This window comes from Harmonia axyridis, chromosome 2, assembly GCF_914767665.1.
Source record: "Harmonia axyridis chromosome 2, icHarAxyr1.1, whole genome shotgun sequence".
Lineage (NCBI taxonomy): Eukaryota > Metazoa > Arthropoda > Insecta > Coleoptera > Coccinellidae > Harmonia > Harmonia axyridis.
In genome coordinates this window covers 23,824,098-23,850,913 of record NC_059502.1, presented here as the reverse complement: position 1 = coordinate 23,850,913, position 26,816 = coordinate 23,824,098, and the positions used below count along the sequence as shown (strand labels likewise).

Sequence of the window (26,816 nt, the reverse complement as noted above, 5' to 3'; positions counted from 1 at the left end):
AATTTTTAATATCGTAGTTCAAATTAGAATGTCAGATTCAAATTGAAAGCCAATAAACCTACTAGTCAAAATGAATATTGGAAAAGCTGATAATAATCTAACCAATCCATAAGTATCTTCGCTCTTCAAAAAAGCTGTCTCACATTATTTTTATTACATTTTTTGGTACAAAATACTCTCTTAATAGAAAACATATTAAAATTAAGGTTGATCGGTTAAAAATAATTTCGGACGGAGTTGAATCGGCGCGAAATACATATCATTCGCGTCAAATGTCAATTGTCTCTTACGAATTTTCTCATGTACGTTTAGAATCATAAAATCAACCGCTTGCAGGTGATTTTGGAGTGTGATATTTTGTGAAATTGATTTTTAATATGTTCAGCAATAAATTTGAGGTTGATAAGCATGTGGAATCCTGTTTAAAGAAAATAACGAACGAAAGGGAGGTGAGAAATTTTATAATTTAATCGTTGCGTCGCATTTTTCACTGATCTATGTATACAACTTTGACCGGTTTCTTCAATAAATTTTATCTATTTCTTTATTATTAATGCTTAAAATTGAATACACAATATTAATTGCAAAGAATTTTCAATGAATCAATCAATTTTATTTTCCAGAGAAACAACAGAAGTTACACATTTGCAAAGCTTTATTATAATGTAGGGGACTATGAACAGACTCGACGGTATGTGTCGTCTTATCTTAGCGTGAAACCTAAATCTGCTGAAGCCCACTATCTCTTAGGCCTATCTTTGGAAAAATTAGGTAAAAAAGATGCAGCATTAGAAGCATATAGAACTAGTTTGCAAATTGATCCCAAGCAAAATAACCTCTTACTGAAAGGTACGTTCATATTTCAAATTTTCTAATGTTTTTCAAATTATTGATTTGTATTTTATCTTACTTCCAACATCAATCAAAACATAATAAATGCCAATTAGACCTATCCTTTTAGTGTTAAAAAGTTATTAGTCAATTGAATTTAAATCTGGAAGATTATATATCTCCCATTTTATTTTATTACTGTTCTTTTCATACAACACACATCAGCAATAAAACAAGCCCTAATACAGGGTAGTAATTTTGTTTTCCTACAATTGCTATGAAAAGTAGCGTATTCTGCATAGTTTACTCAATTGCAAAACTATGTATTGCGCATACTGTGGGAAATATTATTCCCCACGGCACTTTGCCCACACCTCCCTTGGTAGACCAATGAAATTGGGTTTTTGAGTCGTTTCTATGGAAACGCAATAAATTAGCACATACTGTCAACGAAGGTCATTTTGATTTGAATCAAGTCCATTACTTGAATTATTGAAATTTGAGCAGTTGTAGGAAAAGTATAGTGTGCAACATGTGGAGAAAGTCCTTTTCTCGCTCGTGTGTTTGCGGCACTCGCCTTTCAGGCTCGTGCCATAAACTTCCACTCTCGCGAGAAAAGTTGGACTTTCCCCACTTGTTGCACAATATACTATTTTTGAATACTAAATGTTCTTATGTTTATTTAACCAGTTCTATGATCACATAATTTTTGAAAATTCACTCCTATAAATTGAATGAATGTAATATTTCACATATTCAACACAAGAAATGCAAATTTTAGCTAGAAATAATAGAAAACATTCACATTCTCACTTTCCTGATATTGTAAGTAGAGCACTTATGAAAGGGCAAAATCCAACTATTATTTTCTCAACAAAATAGAACAGTATATGTCTTTATCAATCAACGTTTTTCAATAGTGAATGATTCTCCTATAATAATTTCACTATATTTTTGATGTACCAATCATTTTATAAATTTTTCATTTCAGTTTGCGAATTATTAGCTAATGATGATGACTTGGACGTTACGAGTGCCAAATTTTTCTATGAATTAGCCGAAAACATGGATTCTAACAATCCATCCTTTTACAATTTGAAAGAAAAATTAATGATGAGTGAAGAAAAAAATCCAGAAAGTGTAATTGAGTTATTATTAAAGGAATTGGAGACAAGGCCCACAGACATTCCCCTCAGAGTACGTTTGCTCAGAAACTTCATCCAAAACAATAAAATAAATGAAGCATACAAACATGTCCATGATATAGAAGAGAAGAATTTACCCATTTTTTCAAACAACTTAATGTGGTATGAGATTGTTTCGGATATTCTTCTCCGATACAAAAGACAAGCACAACCAACAAACTTGAATTGGTCTTTTTGGTGTCTACTAATTTCTGTTTTGGATAGGTTTTTATGTTTGAGGTTAGATGAGAGAAGTGATCAAATTAAAGAAAATTCTGAGAATATGGGTCAACTTTTTGTATTTGATCAGTCACTTCAGGAAGCATCCCAGAATATTCATCATTGTCCAGATAAGCAGTTAGCAAATGAATTTTTGAACCATTATCAAGGACAACTTTGCCTTCACTTTGCAATAATTATTTTTAAGCAAGCCAAAAATGATTTGATTACATACAAGGAAGCTACATCTATAACTCTTCCACTACTTTTCAATTCATTTCATAAAAAACCTATAGATTTAAGTGAATCCTGGATCGATCATCTACAGAAATCCCAAAAAACTTTTGTTAAACGTTGGTATCTTGAGGCTGCATTTAGATGCTCCCAAGTAGGACATACTTTGCTATCTGCAGCTGTGGATAGGAGTTCTATTCTTATTAGTTTGGGTACTAAATATTCTTCTGGACCTTGGCAAGAACAAATATACAAGAAGGTCTTTATAGTTCAAGACCAGCGTATAAAAATGAGCACTAGTTACTTAGCCTCTAATCATATTGATGTTAAACTGAAGATGCCTTCAAAACAGGAACTTCTGAAGTATGATGAAGAGTCTTTTTACATATTTCCAGATTCTCTTCAACACTATATCTGGGTGGGGTTGCACCACGAACTGGCTGACATAAAATATCTACCATTTCTAGGGTTGCAATACTCTGTGAAAAACCTGAACAATTGTGGTGCTGAAACTCTGAACCTTCTAGATGTACAAGCGTTTTTGTATGCCTCCACGTTGTGCGCCAAATGGAAACAAAACTCTCTGAAACAGATATTATGTTACAAATTAGATAAACCAGAAGTCCTACCTGTAGCTGTGACAGATCTTATGGGTTCAATTGAGCAGGCAAAATTTCTCACAGCAGCATATAAAATGTTTAAAAACGAATCAGGTTTTGATTCTGGTGAGATGAGGTTGACCTTAATCAGAGGAATCGAAGCTGTTAGATGTGTTGGGCGTCACGGCTTGGATGTAGGCCTGCTTGTACAGCTGGGAACCATTTTTGCAGAAAAAGCTGAAAAAGCAAATGTTCAGTCTGAGATTGAGTTTAATGATGCCAGGGCTGAAATATATTGGAAAGCAGCGCTCCCAATTCTGGAAAAGATGAAAAACAACCAGGCAGTATCTTATGGGACCAACAGAATGTTTGATTACAAAACGAAAGATATACCTTTACGTCAAATTCATTCAATGATTGAAAGGGGTAAATTGTATCTGGGTATATTAGCAATGAAACGTAAGGAAAATGAAAAGGCTTTGACTATATTTGAAGAATTAAAAGACCCATATGCTAGTTTCCACCAAGCGCAGATCTACAAGAGGATGGCTGATCACAAAATTAACCAGAACAAGGAAAGTGTCACGTCTGAGATGAGGAGTCAGAACATTATTTTGCTGTCTAAGGCAAGAGACTGCTTTTATCTAACCCTTGACAGGCTCAGAGAACCATCAGTTGACAGGAACCATCCTTTGAATCTTCAATTAGGTACTGAAATAGAGAAAATTGAAAGATTGTTATCGAGAATTGATCCAGATGCCAATAGAAATGAATGTGATGCATTATCAGATGAAAATGTATCTTCTGCAGACAGCACGGAACATTATACATCAGCGCATTATACATCTCAATTTTCAAATGTTTATAGCTCGCCCTATATCAATAAGAATGAAACTAGAAACCAGTCAACCCCAGTACGTTGGAATGTCTCCAAGAAGGAAGCAAAACCAAGTCCTGAAAGGTAAGTTTTTTCTAATTGAATCAATAAATGTTATATTTTGATTTTATTTCAATATATAGAAACTGTCTTTAAGTTGGATTATCTACTTTAAGATTTCAACAACTTACAATCTCTTCAATAAATTCTGTTGATGAATTAAGGTTGAATAATGATTTGAATTGGGCATCATATTGGGTAACAATAAAACATTCATTATGAAGGGATAAAAGCCAAGGCTCATTTTCACGATGTACTATGATGCGGGACAGTGTGATAGTAATCATATATGTAGTTAATATAGAACTATCCACTAATTATAATAAACAATGGATTCTATATTGGGGAATGAGAAACGATTTTTAAAATGCACTTTTTTTATTCCTCTTAGCTTTGTGTCTGAAAGTTAAGAGAATTGAAATAAAAAGTGGGTTTTAAAGGTTGATCAATTCTAATCCTCAATAGTAACCTCTTTGTTTATCATTGGTGGATAATTTGAATGGAGAAGTTGAGTTTAGTGATATATCCAACAAAATCATTCAGAGAAGAAGCTCTGAACCATTGTGTGAAATTTTATCCTGTAGAATTCTGAAAAAATAGCTACTTCAAGAACTGTGTAATGCAGGAGCCTGATCAAAAATTCAACACTAAAAATGAATTCAAACCACATTACTTTGAAATATATACTGTTTTTTTTTTATCTATTTATCCTGTATATCTGAACTACATTACAATTTTTAGGCTAGATGCACAGCTTAGACAACTGATAGCTGCCAAAGATACTACACTTAGCCAAGTTTTAGAACAGAACAGAATGATGGTTGAATCTCAAAGAAATATGGTGGATGAATTGAGAAATTTCAAAGATGTTGTTTACAACCTATCTGGACAGGTGGATAATCTGAAGGCCATGAAGACTGATACGAATGAACTCAAGGAGATAAAAAAATCCGTTGATGATTTGAAACGTTCCGTGGACGATCTCCAGAACATTAGGAATGTTTCGGATATGGTTTACGAGCTGAAAAAAGAGTTACAGAACATGAAGAAGGATAATGCCAAACCTCAGCATCCAGTTCAGGATGACCTATATACTTTAGATGATGATTATTCTGATTACAACTTGGGGAATAATCTCAATTTTAATGCAAATATGTATCAAAACTACCCTAATAGGATTCCAACTGCTATGCCACCTCCCTCAGCTCTCTATCCACATGGATACTACCCTCCTATGTTTGTTCCACCTTATAATTATTCCAATTTGGGATTAGCACAATCAGGTGAGTTTTTTACAGGAGTTTATTCTTTCATGTGTTTCTGCAATAAATAAGATGAAGATCTATGCAAAATTAAAAACTGGAAATTAGTGATGATACTTTATAAGACATTTTTCAAGTATAACCAGACTTTTATGAGTCTTATTCTGGGTATTTCATTTAGAATTCATTATATTTATAACCTCTTTTTTTTATTTTGAGATATTCTGAGAGGTCATTTTCAGTTCAATCAGGTGGATATTTTTCAGTTATTGAGAAAACCATTTCAATTTAGGAACAATCTGACGGATTTTCTTCTTTTAGAAACGGTATTCAAAATCGGGTCATTCTTTACAAAATCCAGATAAAACCTTCAAATACTTATATCTTCCAAACTATGGGGATTGGGACTTTACAGTCAAAAATATTTTTTATTATTGGAAATAACAATGCAAAATGAATTCAATATCGATACACTTTTATTTTTTTCAAAAATCGGTTGCTATAGTGCATTGATCTTTCTAGTTTGTGGAACAGATTCATTCATTTTAAACCTAAATCAAGGAATTCAACTCTTATACAATGTTTCTTGGAAAATTGTGAACTTATTATGTCAAAAATGAGAGTGGAGATGGTTAATAAAACAAAATATTCAATTTCCGTTAAATTATCACCTTCAGAATAGTATATCTATTAAAAACAACAAGTAACCCATATCGACTTCTCGTCGCGAATATTTTTTTATGACTTCTGTAGATTAGAAACAGGTTCCTTGAAGTGCCAATTTTAGTTTTGTTTGAATAAAACTGCAGGTTGGAAATATTGAAGAAATTTGATGGTTTGTTGAATTTTTGGGGTAGAGATTTGTTATCGAGAGTTAAGGCTAACGAATTATTTCAACAAATCTAGCCTTTTTAGACGAATTAGGCAATTTCAGGGCTCTCAAGATATAGTCTTTGTTCGATAATTTTATTCTCTTGTGAAAAATCTCAAAATTGTTTGAGATAAAAATAACTAAAAGGAGCACCAAAAACAATTTTGAAAGTCTCTTCAAGTGGGCCTTTTATATGATTATTCATTGACAAAATATACAGAAACATATATTGCTAAAATTATACTAAATACAACAAGTCTCATTGCAATTCTTAAGCATTAGAATTTCTGAGTTTTTTTTTCCTTTTATTGAATTTTAAATTAATATCTGGGATCAAAGTCCTCTGCGAAATAGTTGTTAACTGATTTTTTTATCAGTTGAGACTCTTGGAGATAGGTGAAAACACTAAATTAAAGTCTAATATCTGTTTATTGAGATATGAGATACATTATTCCACCTAATTCCTTGATTGTTTTTTTATAGCTGCTGCATTGGCATTTGGAGCTGAGCAACAACTGCCTCCTGATCTCAGAGGACTGACAAATCCTATGGCGGCCCCTCCAAACCCCTTATACTCAGGACAGCCGTTAACACAACCAGCCATTCCAGCATCCCTTAATATTTCGAGTTCCAGTATGACTGCTTCTTTAGTCAACTCACAAAGTACCACACAATTCAAAGAACCCAAAGTGGCGACAGCTGTGCCATCTAGCGTAGCAATGCCAACTACCTATACTTCCACACCAACTTCAAAAGCGCCACCTGTCAATGTGGTCATAACATCGTCCGATCCTCTTCCAGCAATGCAATCGTCTGTGTCTCAACCTGTCTTATCAGTCACAATTCCTCCACAGCACATCAAAGGTAACATTCAGAAATCACAGGTGCATAACTACCAAATACCTCTACCTGCGACAACTGTAACATCTACTCCTTCTGTTCTTTGTAAACCAACCCCTGCTATAACAACTGAGGGAATGTTGTCTAATGTGGCACCACCTGTATACTCAGCAATATCTAATGCGAAAACACCCTCAAAGAACGTTCCAGTGCAGATAGAAAACTCATCTTCAGCACTCAATTTATCTAAATCCAACAAAGACTCTACAGATAAACTGGATACAAATATGCAGTTGGTGTATGAATGTCCTGGCAAGCTATTTGCTTTCAAACAAGAATCCAAACAGTACACTGAAAGGGGAGTAGGTTTAATGCAAATTCTTCAAAATCAAATGGATAGGAGTCTTCATTTACATATGAAGAAGGATAATGGTAATGTGATAGCTAAGCATCAAATTACTCATGAATTAATTATGACGCCTAATAAAGATGATTCATTCCTTTGGAATGTTTTAGATTTTTCCAGTGGAAAAGGAATAATGGAAAAATTCTGCCTGAAATTGAAGAATAAAAATGACGTTGAAGAATTCTATAATATTTATAGAATGTGTATGCTACAAAATGAGAATAGTTCTAGAGCGCAGCTTGCTAAAAGTGCTCAAGGTAAGGATAAACAAATCACTAACAAGTTGGGTGGATTTGTGTTTCTCAATAGTCCTGTTTTCAAACCAAAAGAGAATGAGGCGCCACTGCAAGTGAAAGAAGTAGTAACTGATGATAAAAAACAGAGTCCATTCGCAAACTTCTCCTTCGGTGCTAGAAACACTAATAACACTAGTACTTGGGGGGAACTTGGCAAAAACAATCAAGGTATACTTTCAAACCTCTCTGCCAACCCTCCCAATTTTGGTGAACCCAAAACAACTCCCAAAGTCGAAGGATCCAAATCGGAATCCAAACTAGAAAGCAATTCGAGAGATAACTCTTTGATTGAGGAATTCGTACCAACCGCTGAATTTAAACCAGTCATACCACTTCCCGAAATGGTAGAGGTCAAAACAGGCGAAGAAAACGCGGAGGTTCTTTTTGACTCCAGAGCGAAACTATTGCGTTTTGATGCAGAGAATAAAGAATGGAAAGAAAGAGGACTTGGTAATATGAAGGTATTAAAGGAGGAAAAGCTTATTCGACTGTTGATGAGGAGGGAACAGATCCACAAAGTTTGCTGCAATCATCAGTTATTGAAGTCGATGAACTTCCAGTATATGCCCAACCAATTTAAAGTACTTACTTGGTGCGCCCAAGATTTTGCCGAGGAAGTTCTGAAAGCAGAAACTTTCGCTATAAGATTCAAAACGGAGGAACAAGCTACAGAATTCCTGAAATGCATATTGAAGGCTCAGGAATCCTTGAACGAGGATAATTCACTTGGTAAGAAGGAGGACGTGAAAGTTAAAGAGACAACTGCGACTCTTCCATCGCAGGGATTCGGCGACAAATTCAAACCAGCCAAAGACAGCTGGTCATGCAAAGTTTGTTATATAAATAATGATTCGAAGACCACCAAATGCATCGCTTGCGATACAGTCCGGCCTTCAGTCTCTACCACAGAAGACGTGAAAGTTAAAGACACAACTGCGGCTCTTCCATCCCAGGGATTTGGTGATAAATTCAAACCAGCCATAGGCACCTGGACGTGCAAAGTTTGTTATATAATCAACGAGTCGAAGACCACCAAATGCATCGCTTGTGATACAGCCCGGCCTTCAGTCGGTTCAATGGAGGCGAAACTAACACCAATCGCTCAGGCGAAACAAACTTCAATGGCTCAAGCCAAACAGACTCCAATTGCCCAGACGAAACCTGCTGCAGGATGGGGAGACGCTTTCAAACCTAAGGTCGGATCCTGGGAGTGCGGATGTTGTATGGTGAGGAACGATGCTGCCGTTCTCTATTGTCTTTCTTGTGAATCTCCTAAAGACGGCACCATACCAAAAAAGGAATCTTCTGGAGGAATTACAGGTTAGTTTCAAAGTGTTTTTCAACAATCCTTAACCCCTTTAGCTCCAGTATTTTATTTGAATTTATATAAGGTACTGAACGCCAGTTCAGAAATGCTATTCGAATTATTTTCAAAAAATTTTTCACTTCACCTTTAGCGTAGTTTCACACTAGCGATGGGCAACCCGAGCTGTTCAACTCGATTAACTCGATTTGCAATCTCAACGAGTCAGCTCGATTTACCTTTGCGTTTATTCCCCGTTCGTTGCCTTTGCAGGTCGAGCTGTGGCTGGCCCGAGTTGGGCTCGATCTTACCAGTTACGACTATACGACGTAAACCGAATCAAGCTATCGTGTGATTGGTGGTAGGATGAAGCGATTTCGGCCCTTCACCGAACTGAACTCGGTAATTCGGTTCAACCGAGTTCGACCCGGTCGACGCCGGCAGTCGAAGTCGACGCAATGAGCCTTCACTCGATGCGGTGAACACATCGAGTTATTCGGTTGCGGCCAACTCGACTTTCAAACCGAGTTGGCCATAGATTTGATATATGACTCGTCCCATCAGTATTTCACACACCGATTTGATTTTGGATGGCCGGTATTTTATCAGTGGCAGGTGCTTTCACACTCACCAGATTTTTACCGGTCAAACAATTAGTTGCTTTGTTGGCGTGACACGATGTTATTGAATAATGAATCTTATATGGTAGGTAGATCATTTGGGAATGATAACTAGACAAATCTTTCATTTCGAATAATTTCTGATCCAATTCGTGTTACTACAAATGTTAGTGAAATGGTACAAGCTAAGCGTTACTTGTAATCACAGAAAATTAACTCTAATTTCTCCACAGCACTCTTGACCACGAATTTTAATGAACGCTCTTAAGAACAAATTTATTCAACTGAAGAATAGTACAGTGACTTAAAAAAATGGGCCTTACATTTCGAATAAATCCCAAAAATCAGATAAACGGAGAATGTAAACAAAAAGCCGCCATATTCAGGCTCAGCCAATCAAAAACGAGACCACGCGTGTCGCCATTGTAGAGTAACAAGTCCCTGTAATACATAATGATTTATTAAAAATGTAATGCTCATTTTATTTAGTCATTGTTATTCTTCAGTTGAATAAATTTGTTCTATATACAATCAAACACTATCAGGCCCAATAATTTCGATTTTGACGTGTGTCAGTTCAGTTTAGTCAATTGTACTTCAGTTCTATAAGCCCCATTCGCCATTTTTAGGCCCAATTAGGCTAATTAAGTCACTATATTATGGATAAGAGTAATTTGCCACCTGGCGTTCAAAACTCAAACTGTCCCCCTGCGATATGAGAAGTACAATGCCTCGTGTATTTGTGGAATCGAAATTCATTGAAAACATACCAGAAATATCTTTTTTTTATAGAAACGTCCCTTTTTTTTAGTAACCAGATAGAAATTAATTAATTCATATCCTGGAAAAATATAGGAAAGACTATAAGCATCACAAACAGCCGAATGAGGGTCGAGAGGTAAAATCCTATTTAACGTGAAATGGCATATTTTCAAACTTTAGCAGAAAACAGTTGCCACACTACCACATTCACTTACACCCCCAACGGGGCCGAGGACCTTTTATAACCTAAAATATCTCAATTCCGCTCCATCTGCAGATTTTCAGGATGTATAATTAGGTTATAAAAAGTGTCCCCCTCAGCTTTCTTGAAGTGTAAGTGACTGCGGTTAACACACAACTGTTTCTGCTATGGCTATAAACATGAAACAAAAACATTCTACAGACAGAATCCATTGGTGTCACAATTTGTTTTTAAGTTACATTAGTTTTAAAGTTACAATACAAACCAGTCTAAAATTACATATTATCTTATGGGTACGCAATATATGTCGCGTAAGAGTGTTCCATTCAAGATATTTTTTCTACGAGAAATGTTACTTTAAAGAAATGCCATTTACCAACAACCTGTATCTCGTTGACTAGTTATAGGATTGAGTTAGACCTATAAATTTTCTTGTTCAGGAGGTCATATTCTACAACATACTAAAAATTCAGATAAATCATTTTATCAACAAAATCTCAATTTCCATGGAATATTACCAAATGCAAGCAATAAATCACTAGTTCTCGGTATAGCCAACCCTAGCAAATTTGATACTTCCGAATGAAAGAAAGCTTTCTCTAAAATACGGTCGGATATTCATGAAACCGAAGCTACTTTCAAGCTCCCTATAATCGCGACTTTCAAATGAAGACTTCTTTACCAAACATAGAAGAGGTTACAGCGACATAAGTCCTTCCTGACGTCCGTTCAATGTGTATTGCGCTTTAGAAATTAATGTATACAATTAGTTGTCAATGAATATTTCTCTTTCAGGCGTCAACCTTGACACGCCCTTCAAATTCAGTTTTGGAATTGGAGCGGGAGCAACTACGGCGAACGCTCAACCTGAAGCAGCCAAACTGGAGTCTTCCAGTACTTTCAAATTTGGAGAACCGCCGGTAAAGCCAACCTTCGGAAGTTCAACTTTCTCCTTCCAACCACCTAAAGTTGCACCAAGCCTCCAGCTAACACCAGCTAAAGATGCAGCTTCAACAACAAAGAACAGCTTCGTTTTCGGTTCTCCTGAAGAACATAACTTCGAGTTCAAACCAAGGTCTCCTAGGAAATCATCCGGTCCTGGAGAAGAATCGGACGGAAGTTATGTTGAAGAAGAATGCGATAATATTTACTTCAAGCCCGTGATACCTTTGCCAGACAAGGTAGAGGTTAAGACTGGCGAGGAGGAGGAAGAAGTGGTGTATTGTCACAGGGCCAAACTGTTCAGATTTGTAGGCGGCGAATGGAAGGAAAGGGGTATTGGCGATTTGAAAATCTTGAAGAATAAAGGCAGTGAGAAGTTGAGGTGAGTTTAGTTTAATATTTACTGTTACAACCGAGAAAAATAGAGAAGTTAAGGGATTTGATTATTATCTTTACAATGGAATGACGTCACTGATGACGAATCCGAGATGCCAAATGTATCCTCATTGAAAATGCATACTAAACTGGGCAAATTCTAAATTTTGCGTTGTCGACCTTTTACTATGTTGCCGATGTACCCATTCTGGTTGTGCGTATTTATTTAGGGTATGATCCGTATATCACCTTGGTTACTATGGTTAGTAAGTTGGTGGTCCGTATATGTCAAATTCCTCAAAAACCGGTGACTATTTCCTCAAACTTCGGTGAGTTATCTGTCACCAGAGCAACCGTTCTTTTATTCTGCTTAGGTTCGGTAACCACGCGCACTCCGGTTGACAGTTGTCATTTTAATTTTCAGATTATTGTTTATGAATATTCTCCATGATATCTTACACTCAAAAACTTGATTATTTTAATTATGAAACAAATGCGCTTCAGAGCCATTAAGAACTATTAGTTATTTACAAATTAAAAGACATCAACCATTTATAATTCTGTCAATGAAAAATTTAAGTGACCATTGACAAGTGTCAAGCGGTCCGTAATTACGAAGCAGGTTATCTGAAACATTGAAAACTACTAGTAACCGCTCTAAAATTCTCGGCGATATACGGACCATACCCTTAATTCATAATAGGAAGCTGCTATACTCGTCTTCATCAACATTTATATAATGCAGGGTAATTCACTCCGATGACGTATTCAACCGCTATAGAAAACTAATCATAATTTTGTGCTCAAAATTTGCATGTTGAGGTTGGCTACAATGATCTTTTTCCCCAAAATATTTTCAAATCTCTACAACTTCCGGTTTTTCCGGACACAGACTACTATTTTCTCATTTTAAAGACATACCCAGTATATTATTGCATCCTTAGAGAGCTTATTTGATTACAATTTCAGCAATATGCCATAACTTGGGTAAAAACTCGACGGTTCTTGAGTTAATGGGATTATTATGATGAAAATTACGAGGACTCATATTTTTTGAAAAAACCTTTTAATTTTCAATCCTGCCTTTAGCAGAATTATAAGACTGTTTCCGGTTTGGACCAAAAATGTACAGGGTGTTTATGAGAATATCATGAAATTGGACAACTCAAACTCATCAAAACTCAAGATTTTCAAATTGCATCATATATTTTTTATTTCAGTCAATTCTACGTATAGAAAGTAGGGTTTACTTAAACAGAGCTAAAATGAAAGTTCAAAAGTTATCAAAGAAAAAATGAAATGAGGAAAAACCGAAATTTCTTACTGAAATTAATCTGGAAATGGATCTGGAAGTAATCTGTGACTTAAAATCAGTATATCGATTACTTCATCTGACACTTCATGAATTGTACTTCTTTGGGATTCTTGAGAATCGATAGACCAATGAAAATTCACACAATATTATGAATGAAAACTCTCCTTCTCTTTTAACCGGGATAGTGAAATGTCCAATAGAGTTATGGAAACACCGAATTTTAGTTCCTTTCTGTTTTCCGAAAGTCACAGACAACTTCCATTCAGTTAGAAATTGCAGTTTTTCCTCATTTCAAGTTCTTCGTGGTTAACACTTGAAGTGTTCATTTTAGGTAGGTAACTATGCCCAATTCCAGTTGAATATCTTCTGTTTTGCTGATTCTATGAGGAAAAAAACAAAATTCAACAACCTGTATCTTGAAAACGAAGCGTTTGCTGGTCCATGTTTATAGGACTTTTGAAAATTATCCAGGGAATCTCTCATTTTTGTTTGTACCTCTAATTTAGGAACACCCTATATATCATTATATTTTTACGTTTTCTGTACATCTCTTCCCATATCAATCATTGGAAACGGAAGGCAACGTTTCTTCAGAAGTACATCTCAATTATTTTTCAGGGTTTTGATGAGAAGAGATCAAGTATTAAAGATCTGCTTGAATCACACTCTAACCTCGAACATCGAATATAGGTTGAAAGACGAGAAGACCTGGCTCTTTGTTGCACCAGACTTTTCAGAAGGCGAAGTTACCTATGAACAGTTTTGTCTTCGTTTCAAGACTGCAGAAATTGCCAAAGATTTTAAGGATGCTGTAGATAAGGCACTTGGTTCGTCTACCGAAACAGGTAGGTTTTTTTTTTTGACAAACTATACGTTTTCGAAGTTAAGGAGAAGTGCTAACCGTAGACACGTGTTTCGGGCTTTCGGCCCACATATTATTCTTCCTGGACTCGGATGTCAAGCAGGTAGCTATTGATTCCTACGTGGTGATGTTAGTTGTTGCCTGAAAACCCATTTGGGTAACACTTTTTCACCGTACTGATGAGGGCCGAAAGCCCGAAACACGTGTCATTTCTTGTTGTACTTGTTCGGGAGTTTTATTCATTGAGTTATGGTTGTTCAACGCCGTAATATCCATTTCTTGGGTCCTTACAACCGTTCTGTGACGTAAACAGATACTGCTCCTATTGGGATTGTCGGGGATCTATCGGATGTATAGAACTGGGAAATCCCTTGAATTGGGGTTCTTTTCCAGTTGGAATTTTCATTTTTGTTTCCGCTGATAACATTGGCTGCGTTCAGAGGAAAGAGCAGTTGCAAATCTGATCACTGATCGCTCATAGATCCTAAAGTGATCAGAGAGCGGTTTTCTGAACGGTTAGCAAATACCTAACCTCTAAAACCTCTGTTTTGTTTTCACAACGTGTTGAGCTTAGTGAGCTTAATTCTAAGCCGCTCAGAAAAATGGCGTCCGCTCACTAAACATGTTGAGTATGCGCTCGCTGATCAGATTCGTTCAGCGAAAATTTTTCCTACTGTTTTACAACTGTTGTGTCCGCTGAACGCAGCCTTTAAATCATTGATATCCGCTATTGATTTTGTTGAAGAGCTAAATGATGACGATGAACATCGGCAAGGTTATTAGTTATGATTTTTTCATTCCTTCTAATGGCAATGGGAATAACATGAAAAAATTTGATTTCAGTGATTAATGAAGCGCGTTTAAAAAGAAAAGCTTACATATTTATATTCTATGATCATTCCTCATAAGGTGGATATAAAGCTTACATTTTATCATCTGGATTCTAGATTAATTTGGAGCTCGCGAATTATTTAGAACAGACAAACAGAAAAAAAACAACGTCCTGAAGAGGGCTTATTTTAAGAATGAAAGATGAGGAAGCGTTGTACCACAACCATTGGCAGAGTTTTTTATATTAGACTTTGAATGATGGTGAAAATAGTAGCAATTCTACCGTCTCTATTTTCCATTGAGTCACATTCAGGCAGTCTCAATTAGTTCATAATGTTCAATCGATAAAGACATCTTATCTTTCATTTACTTATAATAATAAACCGAACCTAAGTACTAAAAGTTAACTTTTCTTTGCAGCACCAGAAAAAGATGACAGTTCCGACATAGAGTTCGTTTGCGAGACTACCGTAACTGACGACGAGCTGAAGGAGGCCCAAAAACTACAGCTACCGCCCAAGTTCTTCGCTTTTCGGAAATTGCCTTTGTGCACGTGTGCGCAGTGCCTAAAGGACGATAAATACTTCGAAGGTACAGCCTTCCAGGAGGGGCCCTCGAAATCGGAAGAAGCGACAAGCTCGACTCCAATTGTGTTCGATCCCAGGTCAAAACCGCCCCCATTATTTTCTAAGAAACCCGAAGAGTCGAACAGCTCGAGCTTCCCGAATCTGAAGGACCTCCTGTCTAGGCCACCGCCACCTTTGCATACCATAGCCCAAACCCAAACGGCCTCGCCGACCACCTCTTCTACCACGACTACCGCAGGGTGCTGGTATGGCGGCACGATGCTGAAGAAACCAGGTTTCTCCTTAAACCCCGTCAACGCTTCCGACGACGACAAAAACGAAACGGGCGGCCGAACCCTTGGAAGCAAAAACTTTGTCTCTCCGCCCTCCAACGAAACATCTGGAAGTACCAAGGAGAATAAGGCGACCTCATTCGAAAAAGCCAATGCGGACAGTACGAGCACCTTCGGAGGCCCACCCGTTTTTGGAGGCATCGCCGCCGAGAAATCGGGCATTTTTGGAAACGCCACTTCGCTAAGCAAAACAAGCATTTTCGGAAACGCCGCTGAAAGCAAGAATACCAGCATCTTTGGAAGCGCATCGGAAAATACAAAACCAAGTTCATTCGGAAGCCTAGCAGAGAATAAGAATACCACTATCGCTGAGAACAAGAATACAAGTATATTCGGAAACGCAGCTGAGAACAAAAATACAAGCATATTCGGAAACGCAGCAGACAATAAAAATACCTTCTTAGGAAACTCGGCTGAGAACAAAAGTATATTCGGATATACAGCTGAGAATACCAGTGTCTTCGGAAACGCAGCTGAGAACAAGAATACAAGTATATTCGGAAATGCAGCTGACAACAAAAATACAAGCATATTCGGAAACGCAGCAGAAAATAAAAATACCATCTTAGGAAACTCGGCTGAAAACAAAAGTATATTCGGATATACAGCTGAGAATACCAGTGTCTTCGGAAACGCAGCTGAGAACAAGAATACAAGTATATTCGGAAACGCAGCTGACAACAAAAATACAAGCATATTTGGAAATACAGCGGAGAATAAAACTAGCAGCGCTTTCACTGAGGGCAATACCAGTAGTTTCGGTAATGCAGCAACTAACGTGTTTGCAAAAGGTAGAAACCTGTTTGGAGTCGCCGCCGAAGAGAACAAATGCAGTATATTCAGTTCAGCCAACACACCAAAAACCGCTCAGAATCTGAGCGTCTTCGTGACGCCTTCGCCCGACACCGATGAAACGAAAACAGAGAAAAAAACCGACATCTTCACGACGCCCACGCTCGCGGCAGAAAAAAAAGTCAGCGTCTTCGGCGATTCAAGCAAGCCTGGCACCAACTTGTTCGGCTCGGCACGTACCGCTTCGTCGGCCATCTTCGGAACGCCCAAATCGGCCTCTACTACTGCCGTCACCCCGACGGCGCTCTTCGGGAACAGCGCGGGTTCCGTAACGACGACCTCCTTGTCCGTTTTCGGAAATTCGACCACCACGACGGCCAGCATCTTCAGCGGCCAGAACCTGGCCACCGTCACGCCCAAGCAGGAGGGTAGGATGGGAACTTTCGGTGCAGCAAACACCGGAAGTTTGTTCGGTAGCAACAGCGCCACCTCGTTTGGTTCCGGCGCCAGTTTCCAGTTCGGAAAAGGACAGAGCGCCGCTAGCGGACAGCAGAACGAAGGCACATCCGCCATCAAAACGTTATTCGGCAGCGGTGGCGACGCCAAGACCACCAACTTGAAGGAGGGTGACGAGGTGGTTCTCAAGTGCACCTCCGAGGTCAGCTTTTCGACTCTGGCCCAGCAGAACGAGGGCATGGCGTTTGGAAAACCAAAGAATGACGGTGAGTTTTATTTTTACACTCTTATGTTTGGTTTCGCCTCTTTTTACGCATGTAGAAGGTCTGGTTTGTTCCGATCTAATAGAGGTTGGGGTGGCTGGTTACGGAAGAACAGGTTTAAAGAATAAAAAACCGGACATTTTTGAGCCTTGTATATGAATTGTACAGGTTATTGATTCTTGCCTATTTGACTGCACTTCCTGTAGGATGCAGTTATTTTGGTACCTACACAGCTGAACTTACCAACCTTTTCTAATGGTGCAAATACGTCACAACTTATTGTGACTTTTCTTTTTATGTAACCGTTTCAGAACATTTGGCATGAGTCAACATGGGTATAAGATTGAAACTCCCTCATTAGAGAATATTTATTATAGAAACATTAGGCTCTATCTTTCTATCTTATATTCTAATTCTTACATCCCTTATCACTTTGGATTTCTTCAAGAAATTTCATCTTAGTCTCCCATGTTGATCTTCATCTTCTTTTGAATATTTAACATTATTATTCCTTTTATTTATATTTTGCCTCATCATCATGAAACACAAATGTTAATGAAGACATTTGAAAATCTACCCTTCACTAAACCTAGCTTATCCACCAGTGGATGTACTGAGAACTCAGTTGACTGGGACTATTATGTGCAATCCATTTTGCCCATCTTGCAGAAATAAAGTTTTTAATTTGTTCTAATTTTATTTATTCGTTCTAGAACTTCCCCATAAATTTTTCTTTTTGTGTTACTATTTTCAAGGTTCTTCTGTAATACCATATTACAAACACTTCAACACTTTAATTTTTTCATTTATGTTGTATACATGAAATTTTATTTTTAATAATCTTCCATTTCTGTACATAGCTATTACTTAAGTTTTTCTCATGTGGCATTCTCTATAAAGAATTTTCCTTATATGATTTTGTGATTGGATATTCTTCAGAGTCTACTGTAAAAACAGTATCATCTAGGTAAATTTCTTGTTTTATTTATTTTCTGTCCATATATTTTGGCCATTGGTCATTCTCTCATTACTTCTCTGAAGTATTTATGTAGCACCACTGCAGGCACATTATGAAAAGATTTCTTTTTTTTTTTTCAATAATTGATCCTTATCTTAATGTTTTATACTCGGTTTTATAACAATTTCTTTCAAGGTTATATATAAACAACTTTCAATCAACCCTATCAAAAGTCTTTTCACAATCTATAATAGCAAAAAAGGGTGTCTTGGTTTTTCTTTTCACTAAAACTTGTTAAGAGGGCTGTTATTTTTCTAGTTCTTCTCTGAATCCATATTAGTTCAAAGGCAATGTCACCAACCTTATATCAATTGATACCTCTGTACTCAATTTATAGTAATTATTTCGAACAGTTCTCGCATGTACTTATTTCAATTAAGTGTTTTATTGTTAATTTTGTAGGAATAAAGTGTAATGATAATAGTTATTATCAAATGTTTCCTAGTTTCTGTGATATATCGAATAATAATATTATGTTAAATCATAAACGCATTGTTGTTCAATTGTTAGTTTATTATAGTTTTCAGAAATTCAGTGTTTTCTAATCTGATTTAAATTAAAAAAGAAAGTTTCATAAAAACTTGATCAATATCAGTATATACTGTGTGTTAGAAGTCCTATTTTATTGTTGTGATCGCACAAAATTTTCGATTTTTATGTAAATGGAGGAAATTTGTAATGATGACATTTTGTGCAATACATTCCTACTAATATACCTCTCTGTTATTATTAATTTCCTTCCCTCAGTGATTTACCACTAGCTTCCTCTGTGAATACTTCCCAAAAACCGTTAATTATCTTGACGAACAATCTAATAGATCTAATTTTCAACTCATTTTATAGGAATGAGAAAAAATAATGAATCAAAACAAATTGGGAAAACACTGTCGTGAGTAGGGAGCTTTTGCACCCTCGTCATTTATGCGTTAATTGCACCTTTTGAGGCATATAGCTGTATATAGGTAAGTTGTCTCCGAGGGCCGCAATTGATGCATGAATGAACGAGCGCCCAGAATCTTCTGATTTTGTCGATGCTTTTTTTTTTTTTTCGATATTTTTCTTGAATTTGTTCGACATGATTATACTATATACATATATGTATATCCGTGTTTTTGAATTGTCATTCTACATCTAAGAATCAATTTTCATTTCGATCGAATCTGCAGTTTTGAAATTAACAAAAAAAAATTCGAACGGCCTTATTTACGGAACCCCTAGTCGGGAAATTTCAAGTTTACAGGTCTTTTTGTTCGGGTAATTTTCGGGAATACATCAATATTTTTTCTTAGTATCGCTTGTAGAAGCGTACAAATAGGAACCCGAGTCACAAGACAAATCTGGGGGTTTCCGATTGAGGTCAGATACTTCACAATCGGTACGTAAAGTAAAGAAAAATCTTCCAATTAGTAAGCCGCACTGTGCATCCGCAAAAGCCGAGTCTTTTATGAAGTCATCTAAGTCGTGGATCTAGCCCCTATTTTGGGGAGGCAAAACTGCAGATGATAATTTATATTTGGATGTAAAATAACATTTCGAACGCAAAATATTACCCAATATTTCCTTGCCCACAAAACCTTTCAGATTTTGGGTATTTATATGGAATAAATAACCTGTCTAGAAACCCTGGTGTATGCACTGATTAGATTTTGTTTCGAGCTTTTTGAAATAGACCACCAAGAACTTACCAGAGTCTTATAAATTTCGATTCTTGGAAACGACGTATGCGCCATTTGAAACTCTAGTGATCTCTCAAAATCAAGTAGGCATAAATCTCCCGTTTTGTCCCAAAGTTCTCTGGAGTCAAGAACTGTATAAAGAACTATGAGCCTATATCTATCCTAGCCAACATTGCCAACATCTTTGAGGAATCAATCAATGTCGGAATAGATAGATACATTGATCAATATTCAACCCAGCGGAAACAGGGATGGTGACTTCCTAATTTATGAAACAATTGTAACTTTTGGTGTGCCTCATGGCACTCTCTTGGGTGCGTTGATTTTAATCTTGTCCATAATTGAGGAGTATGCATTATAGATTCAAATACCTGCTAGTTTTTTTTTTTTTTTTTGGACGAGTGCATTTGAGGATAGTCTATAGCTCGTCAATGGAATCTAGAATTCCTTATAGATTAGTAGGATGGGGGCTGATATGAAAAACATATGCACAACGTTGAAGTTTTGAAAAAGACCTTCTAAGGAATTATATCAAATAAACCAAGGCTGTATCCCACTGATTTCACTTTCTCGGAGTCTGGACTTCTTGATATACGACGTATGTTGCTTTGAATTCAAACATACACATCACCAAAATTATTGGACCCCTTATGTTTGTCGAAATGAGAAACTATCAATATAAGTCAAGAAGTTTATTACAAAGTACATTCAATTAGTTTATGTAACAAATGCAATGGCTAAATTTAATCTTAACTGAACAAAAAAAAATTACAAAAAATTGACCATCACTAACTAAACAAATTCTGGTTTCATCCAAAAAAAATATCATTTCGCTACTTACCCAACATCCAGTATTTCTCTTTGTACCCCTGCCCAGTGTAGACGAGCGGCTATGTGTCTGGGAAGTTACCTGGGTACTCTCAATGATTTCCTGGATCGCAACTTGGCTCTAGCAAGTTTCCACCGTATTGCGTTAATGGAAATTAAGCGACTGAACGTTCTTCTCAAATGGGGTCGTACAGCTGAGACTGTTATGGTTCAATTTTGATTATTCGACAGACCCTCATCAATCAAAGCCACTATTCTTGCTCTATTGGACCCTGACAATCTACTCCTAAGCATAATTGCAAAGAAAAACTCAATAATCACTTAAATACGCTTAATCTATATGAATCAATAAGGTGCCTGCTATTTCGTTTGTTTGTCATCTTGGGTAGAGTTATGCGGTACTGATGATCCCTAATAAGGGTGAAACCGGTATATTGCTATTCTCCCTCGATGACATGCGTTCTCCTTGGGTTACTTTCGATTATGATTCCTACGTAATAGCGTGGAAATCTTCTGTCTGACAATGGTTATTTTGATGGTATTTTGCTGATACATTAACCAGATAGATAATTAATATCGTATGATATTATTACACACTTGGAAATTGTACTTCTTTTTCTTTTCGATATGAATCACTTTTAAAACAGTGGTATGTAAACTTAGTTTTGTATACATTTCTGTATGTCTTTCACATGTGAAAGAAATAAAGATTGAAATTTACAAAAAAACATTCATGATAAAATTTCGATTTACAATTTAGGAGGGGGGTCCAAGAATTTAAGCGATATGTAAAGTTCAAACTTTAATTGAGTAGAAGTGATTATAACACAAGTAAACAATTATTTCGAAATAGCCTTTGTGCCAAAGTCAATACTTCAACTACTAACCAAACGATATTAGACTTGCATGTATGTAGTTTGGGTGCGTTCAAGAGAAAATTGGGGTCATTTTTGGGTGTAGGAGATAGAGATCCTTCGTCTGGTTGAGATATTAATGTTTTGAGTTGGGAAGTGTTGCAATCTGTTTTAATTTTTTTCTTTGCTTTAAATTGTTTGGGAGTTGATGAACCACTTTTTTTTTCTTTTTTTAAACATTTTTTAATTACAATCTCTGACTTTGTTATTCTGTTTCACTTTATTTGTTTTATGTTACTCAAGAATAATATTTTTTATAAAATTATGAAGTGTATTCTAGTATTATATTTTTACCTTTTTGCAAATAAAGTATACTATTATTATATATTATTATTGTGAGCAACAATTGGTTCCATAAACAACACTATGTGAAAAAATTCACAATTATTTGTTTTTCCAGCTTCTGATACCCAACCGTTTGCTCATTTGGGGGTAGGTGCCCCGGTCTTCGGTACCAAGAAGAAGCAGTCGACGACGCCCGATAGGTCTCGTAAGGACGACACTAGCGAAGAGGTTGGTGCCGGCGACGAAGAATATGACCCCCACTACGAGCCCATAGTACCAATGCCGGACGCCATTGTGGTGACAACGGGGGAGGAAGACGAAACGCCTCTTTTTAACGAGAGGGCGAAACTCTACAGATACGATGTCGATTTGAAGGAATGGAAAGAGAGGGGAGTGGGACAATTCAAGATTCTTCATAATCCTAAAAACAGTGAGTACATTCATGTCTGGAAAAAATCGTCGAAAGATTCGAATGAGGCTATTCCTGTTGATTCATCATTATGGGCAATTCCAGTACATAATTGAAAAAAGAACAACAATTTCAAACACTACGGTTTATAATATCCTCTCATATTGTAGAATACCTCAAAACGTATTAGAAAAACAATTATGTGAAGTCAGGAGCTTTTGAGCGCTTTATCATTCATGCGCCAAATGCGTCTTTTGGAGACCACATGCCTATACATAAACTATTCTGTGGTCTCCAAGAGTACAATTGACGCATGAATGAACAAGCGCCGAAAAGTTCTTGTTTCACTTTAGTGTTTCCTTTTTTTCGGTTTGTTATTTCCTTGATTGTAATAGAAGATCGTAAACGTATTTGAAAAATCATATAATAAACACCAATATAAAACATATAAGGACAGCACTGACATAAACTCAGGAGCTTTTTTGTATGCTCGTTCAAGTTCATATTGATGTAACTTTTTCAATATATATCGTATCAACTTTCAAACCATTATCTTACAGCATAGCAGATTTCTTCTTCTGATTGTGTTTAGGATTCAATGTTTACTTTCATGAACATATTTCATGATGATCTGCGTTTTCTAATTATTTTAGATTTTTGCTTCATTATACCCTATTTAGTCTTTTGAACGCAAGCTGGAAGTTCCTGGTCTCTTGGTTTTCAAAATAACCTAAGTTCAATTAGGAATACACGGCTTGGCTTTATTGCCTTCAAGCTACTTGGCTTAAGCTTGACTTGAAATCAACTCAAGTTCAAGTCAAGTAGTAGTTTTTCAATGTTAAGTCAAGTACTTTCAATACTTGACTTGAACTCAAGTTCAAGTCAATTGTAGTTTTTCAATGTCAAGTCAAGTATTGTAAGTACAAGCAAATTTGCCCACCCTGTACATTGAATTTATTTGAAAAATCGGACATTCTGTTGAAAACCATATTTTAAAATATTTTCGAAAAGTTATACAGTGTGAAACTTGCCTATCTTTTCATGTGTTGAGATATTCTTCAATAAAGAGAGCATAATGATGTGAATAACCTTCTGTTATTAATATTGCATTTGGGCGGTAGATCTAATCGTTGATGATAAAAAATTTTAAAAATGTTTTGCCTCTATAAAAGTCTCATACAAGTATTATTTTCCCTAAACTGGAATATTAAAATATGATTAATAGGTCCTTTCATAATAATCAGTGCAATAAATTAAAACTTTTGTGTTTTAATCTTCAAATGTTACGATTTTGCATGAAAATTGTATTTCAGATACTTATCGTTTCCTTCTAAGAAGAGAACAAGTCCACAAAGTTGTATTGAATCAACTGATGACAACCAGTTTAGACTTACAACCTATGATGACTTCAGATAAAGCCTGGGTGTGGGCTGGACATAACTTTGTGGAAAACGAAATGCATTTGGAAAAACTAGCTGTTAGATTCAAGTATGAAGACACTTCAAAGAAATTCAAAGAGGCTGTGCAAGACTGCCTCAGAAAAATGGAGCAGGCCGCATTCAATGCGAATGTTACACTACCATCAAGTGTACAAGAATATTGTGAGGCTGTTAGCTCAGATTCTGAGCAAAATGATGTTAATGATTATGATGATAATGACTATGATGTTGATTTTGATGAGCGGTAGGTGTTTCAGATTATTTTTGATTGTTAGTTGCTGCTTAGATGTATTAAGTTTGGTAGTTATCACTTGTGTTCTTTATTGTTACACAAAATACAATTATGTTAATTTTTGATGTGTAAAATTCTTGAAATATTTTTATTTTTCAATTGATTTTTAGTGCATGCTTAGTATTTAAAAGAATGTTTTTTAGAATATATTTGAAATAAATATCTAAACTGATTGGATCAATTTGTTTGAATGTTGTGTGTTCTCGCATTACTATTCTGGCTGTTGCTGAGTAGGAGGTTGATTTAGAATTTGTTAATATGTATATAAGGTCTCAAAAGAAAGTTTATATTTGTTTAGCTTACTGCTGGAACACAACGATTTGGAGGGGCGCGGGGAATATGTCAATCGATAACCTTGCCCTTGAGAATTAAATCGCTATGGAACATTTCTCAGGAGCAGATCAGACGTGTGCGATCTGCAAATTTTACAAAAATGGTAATTCTGCGATTATAGCGCGAAGAAATTGCTCTAATATTCGAGATTTTCGTGACTTAAAAGATGCCCTAAGCATTCCTCTCATTCGGAATTGGGTAAAAAAGTTTGGGGAGACCATTTCAACACTAGATAAACTAAAACTCCGGACGTAGAAATTTATTGAGAACCTGGAACAGGATAATCGGTCTGTTAGTATCTGTAAGTCAGCGTTATGTCAAAATGTTAGACAAATGAGTGATATTCATTGGCGGCCCCCGCAGTCCTGATTGGACTCCTATTGACTTTCACTTGTGAGGTTTCCTCAAATCTAAAGATTACGTTAATTAACCAACTAGTTGAAACAAAATGTTCGCTATGAAACGGGGGCCATCATGGAGCATATTTCCCAAGCTGTCATCCGGAATTTTAGTTTTAGGTTGTAGAGAGGGTAGAAATCCGGACATTTTTTTTTTCAACAAATAAATTCTCAATTTCCGATAAACGGATTATTTTTTTATTTCCTGTTAACATATAAACTTTCTTTTGAGACACCCTGTAGAAATAATGAGATTGGTTGATTCAGTGGTTAGGACTCTGTACTCCTAAGTCCCAGCCAGAGAAAAATGTTTCTACTTTTGAGGAATGCCAAACCATTTGCAGCTGGATTAAAAATTTATAGTCCTTTGTGGAAAAGGGACATCAATGAAATGTTAAATAAAAATTGTTGAATTTAGACCCGGATAGCAATATGAAATAATTGTTGTTTAGGGGCCAGTAATAAATTAATAAAAACCTACACAGAACACAGCCAGTTCTTTTAACTCATACAAGGCTCTACTAGGCCTCTGAGAGGCCTAGAAGTCTGGGTAGAAAACATTGAATAAAAATAATGGCATTATAATTTCAAAGTTTAGAAACACTTCAAGATTAGATACTTGGCACTGAAATGTTTCAAAAGTGGAAATTCATTTTTTTTCGAGGAGTATTAGTCTAATAATTGAAGCAACAACCTCTTTTTCAGTAAAATTAGCCTAAAGATTCGTATTCAAATTTGAATGTAATCACATGAAACATGCTAACAATAGCAACTAAATTTTCACCTTCATTGTCCAGATAATTAGACATCAGTAGAAGTTTAAGGAGTAGTACACAAGACTATTTACATAATTATTTCAAGAGTAGTAAAGTGTAGTGTGTAGATATTTCAAGTAAAGGTTCTTGAAGTAAGTTTCATTAGATTAGTATAATTCTTTTGTGTTATGATCCCACAACTAAAACAGTTCTCTTATAGAACTGTGATGTTCCATCACAATTGTACACTACAAGAGTATACACCGAGTGGTCAATGGACAGAAGTTTCAAGTGGTTCGATAGAAATATACTGTGATTTGGATATGTATGGATGGAAGATATGTTTTATTGGTGAAGATGGAGAGATACTGAGTACAAGTGTGATTGGAATCAACACTATTATGCAGGTACATAATAAATTTCATCACATACATATATATATATATATATATATATATTCCTTGAAATAAATCAATTACTATTTGATATTAGTGTATTATGGACAATTTCCATGACTTACAGAAGTGTCCAACAGACAAATTAATTGAATAAATTGCCCTCAAATTAGTAAAAAAACTATTGCAATACTGATCTCTCTATGTTTTAAAACGCGATCTAGTTATTTCAAAGGCTAAAAATTACTTCAAAGATGACAGGTTAATCTATTATATGTAATTTAATAATATGAAGAAATAATACTAGTTCATTAATAATCAGGAAAAATAATATTATTTTATCCATGGTCAATATAGCTTCAGTCTATGATATCAATTGCACACTACTTTTAATGGTATTTTTTTTAATCAAAGAACCTTTAATTTACAGGTAGATGGTAGTCTCTGCACATGGAGGACAGTAGAACTGGTCAAAGATGAAGTATATTGGAGAGATCTCAGAGCTATTTTTCCAAATGAGGATGCCGCTACAAAGTTCCATCAGAACTACCTACAAGGAATCAGTTATGCACAAGAATGGGAGATAGTGGATGATATCCAAAGTGCAGAAATAGAAGAAATCGATTAAAATTACGAGTTTGATATTTTTTTTGTATATTTATTTTGTGAATGTTATAGGCTTAGGTTGCAAATTTTTTTACTATAACATCTTCCTAAATTTTTAGTATATAAAAGTTGATTATGAAGAGCCAA

The 26,816-nt window shown here is 35.9% G+C and overlaps 1 protein-coding gene across 1 annotated transcript; it reads left to right on the top strand.

Annotated features, from left to right (window-relative positions):
* Positions 1–266: 266 nt before the first annotated feature.
* Positions 267–26,816, top strand: LOC123672908 (E3 SUMO-protein ligase RanBP2-like). The gene is made up of 12 exons (XM_045607243.1): positions 267–449; positions 624–849; positions 1,823–4,028; positions 4,746–5,287; positions 6,621–8,999; positions 11,362–11,890; positions 13,817–14,043; positions 15,312–17,324; positions 22,158–22,472; positions 23,765–24,134; positions 25,889–26,075; positions 26,494–26,816. The coding sequence occupies exons 1-12, from the start codon at positions 378–380 to the stop codon at positions 26,689–26,691; spliced, it is 9,264 nt and encodes a 3,087-aa protein (XP_045463199.1). The 5' UTR covers positions 267–377; the 3' UTR covers positions 26,692–26,816.

Bases quoted from the DNA above. Each gene is read 5' to 3' on its own strand.
- LOC123672908 (XM_045607243.1), top strand. From the start codon at position 378: ATGTTCAGCAATAAATTTGAGGTTGATAAGCATGTGGAATCCTGTTTA. The intron at 450-623 runs GTGAGAAATTTT...TTTATTTTCCAG, and splicing joins AAATAACGAACGAAAGGGAG to AGAAACAACAGAAGTTACAC. The intron at 22,473-23,764 runs GTGAGTACATTC...ATTGTATTTCAG, and splicing joins TCTTCATAATCCTAAAAACA to ATACTTATCGTTTCCTTCTA.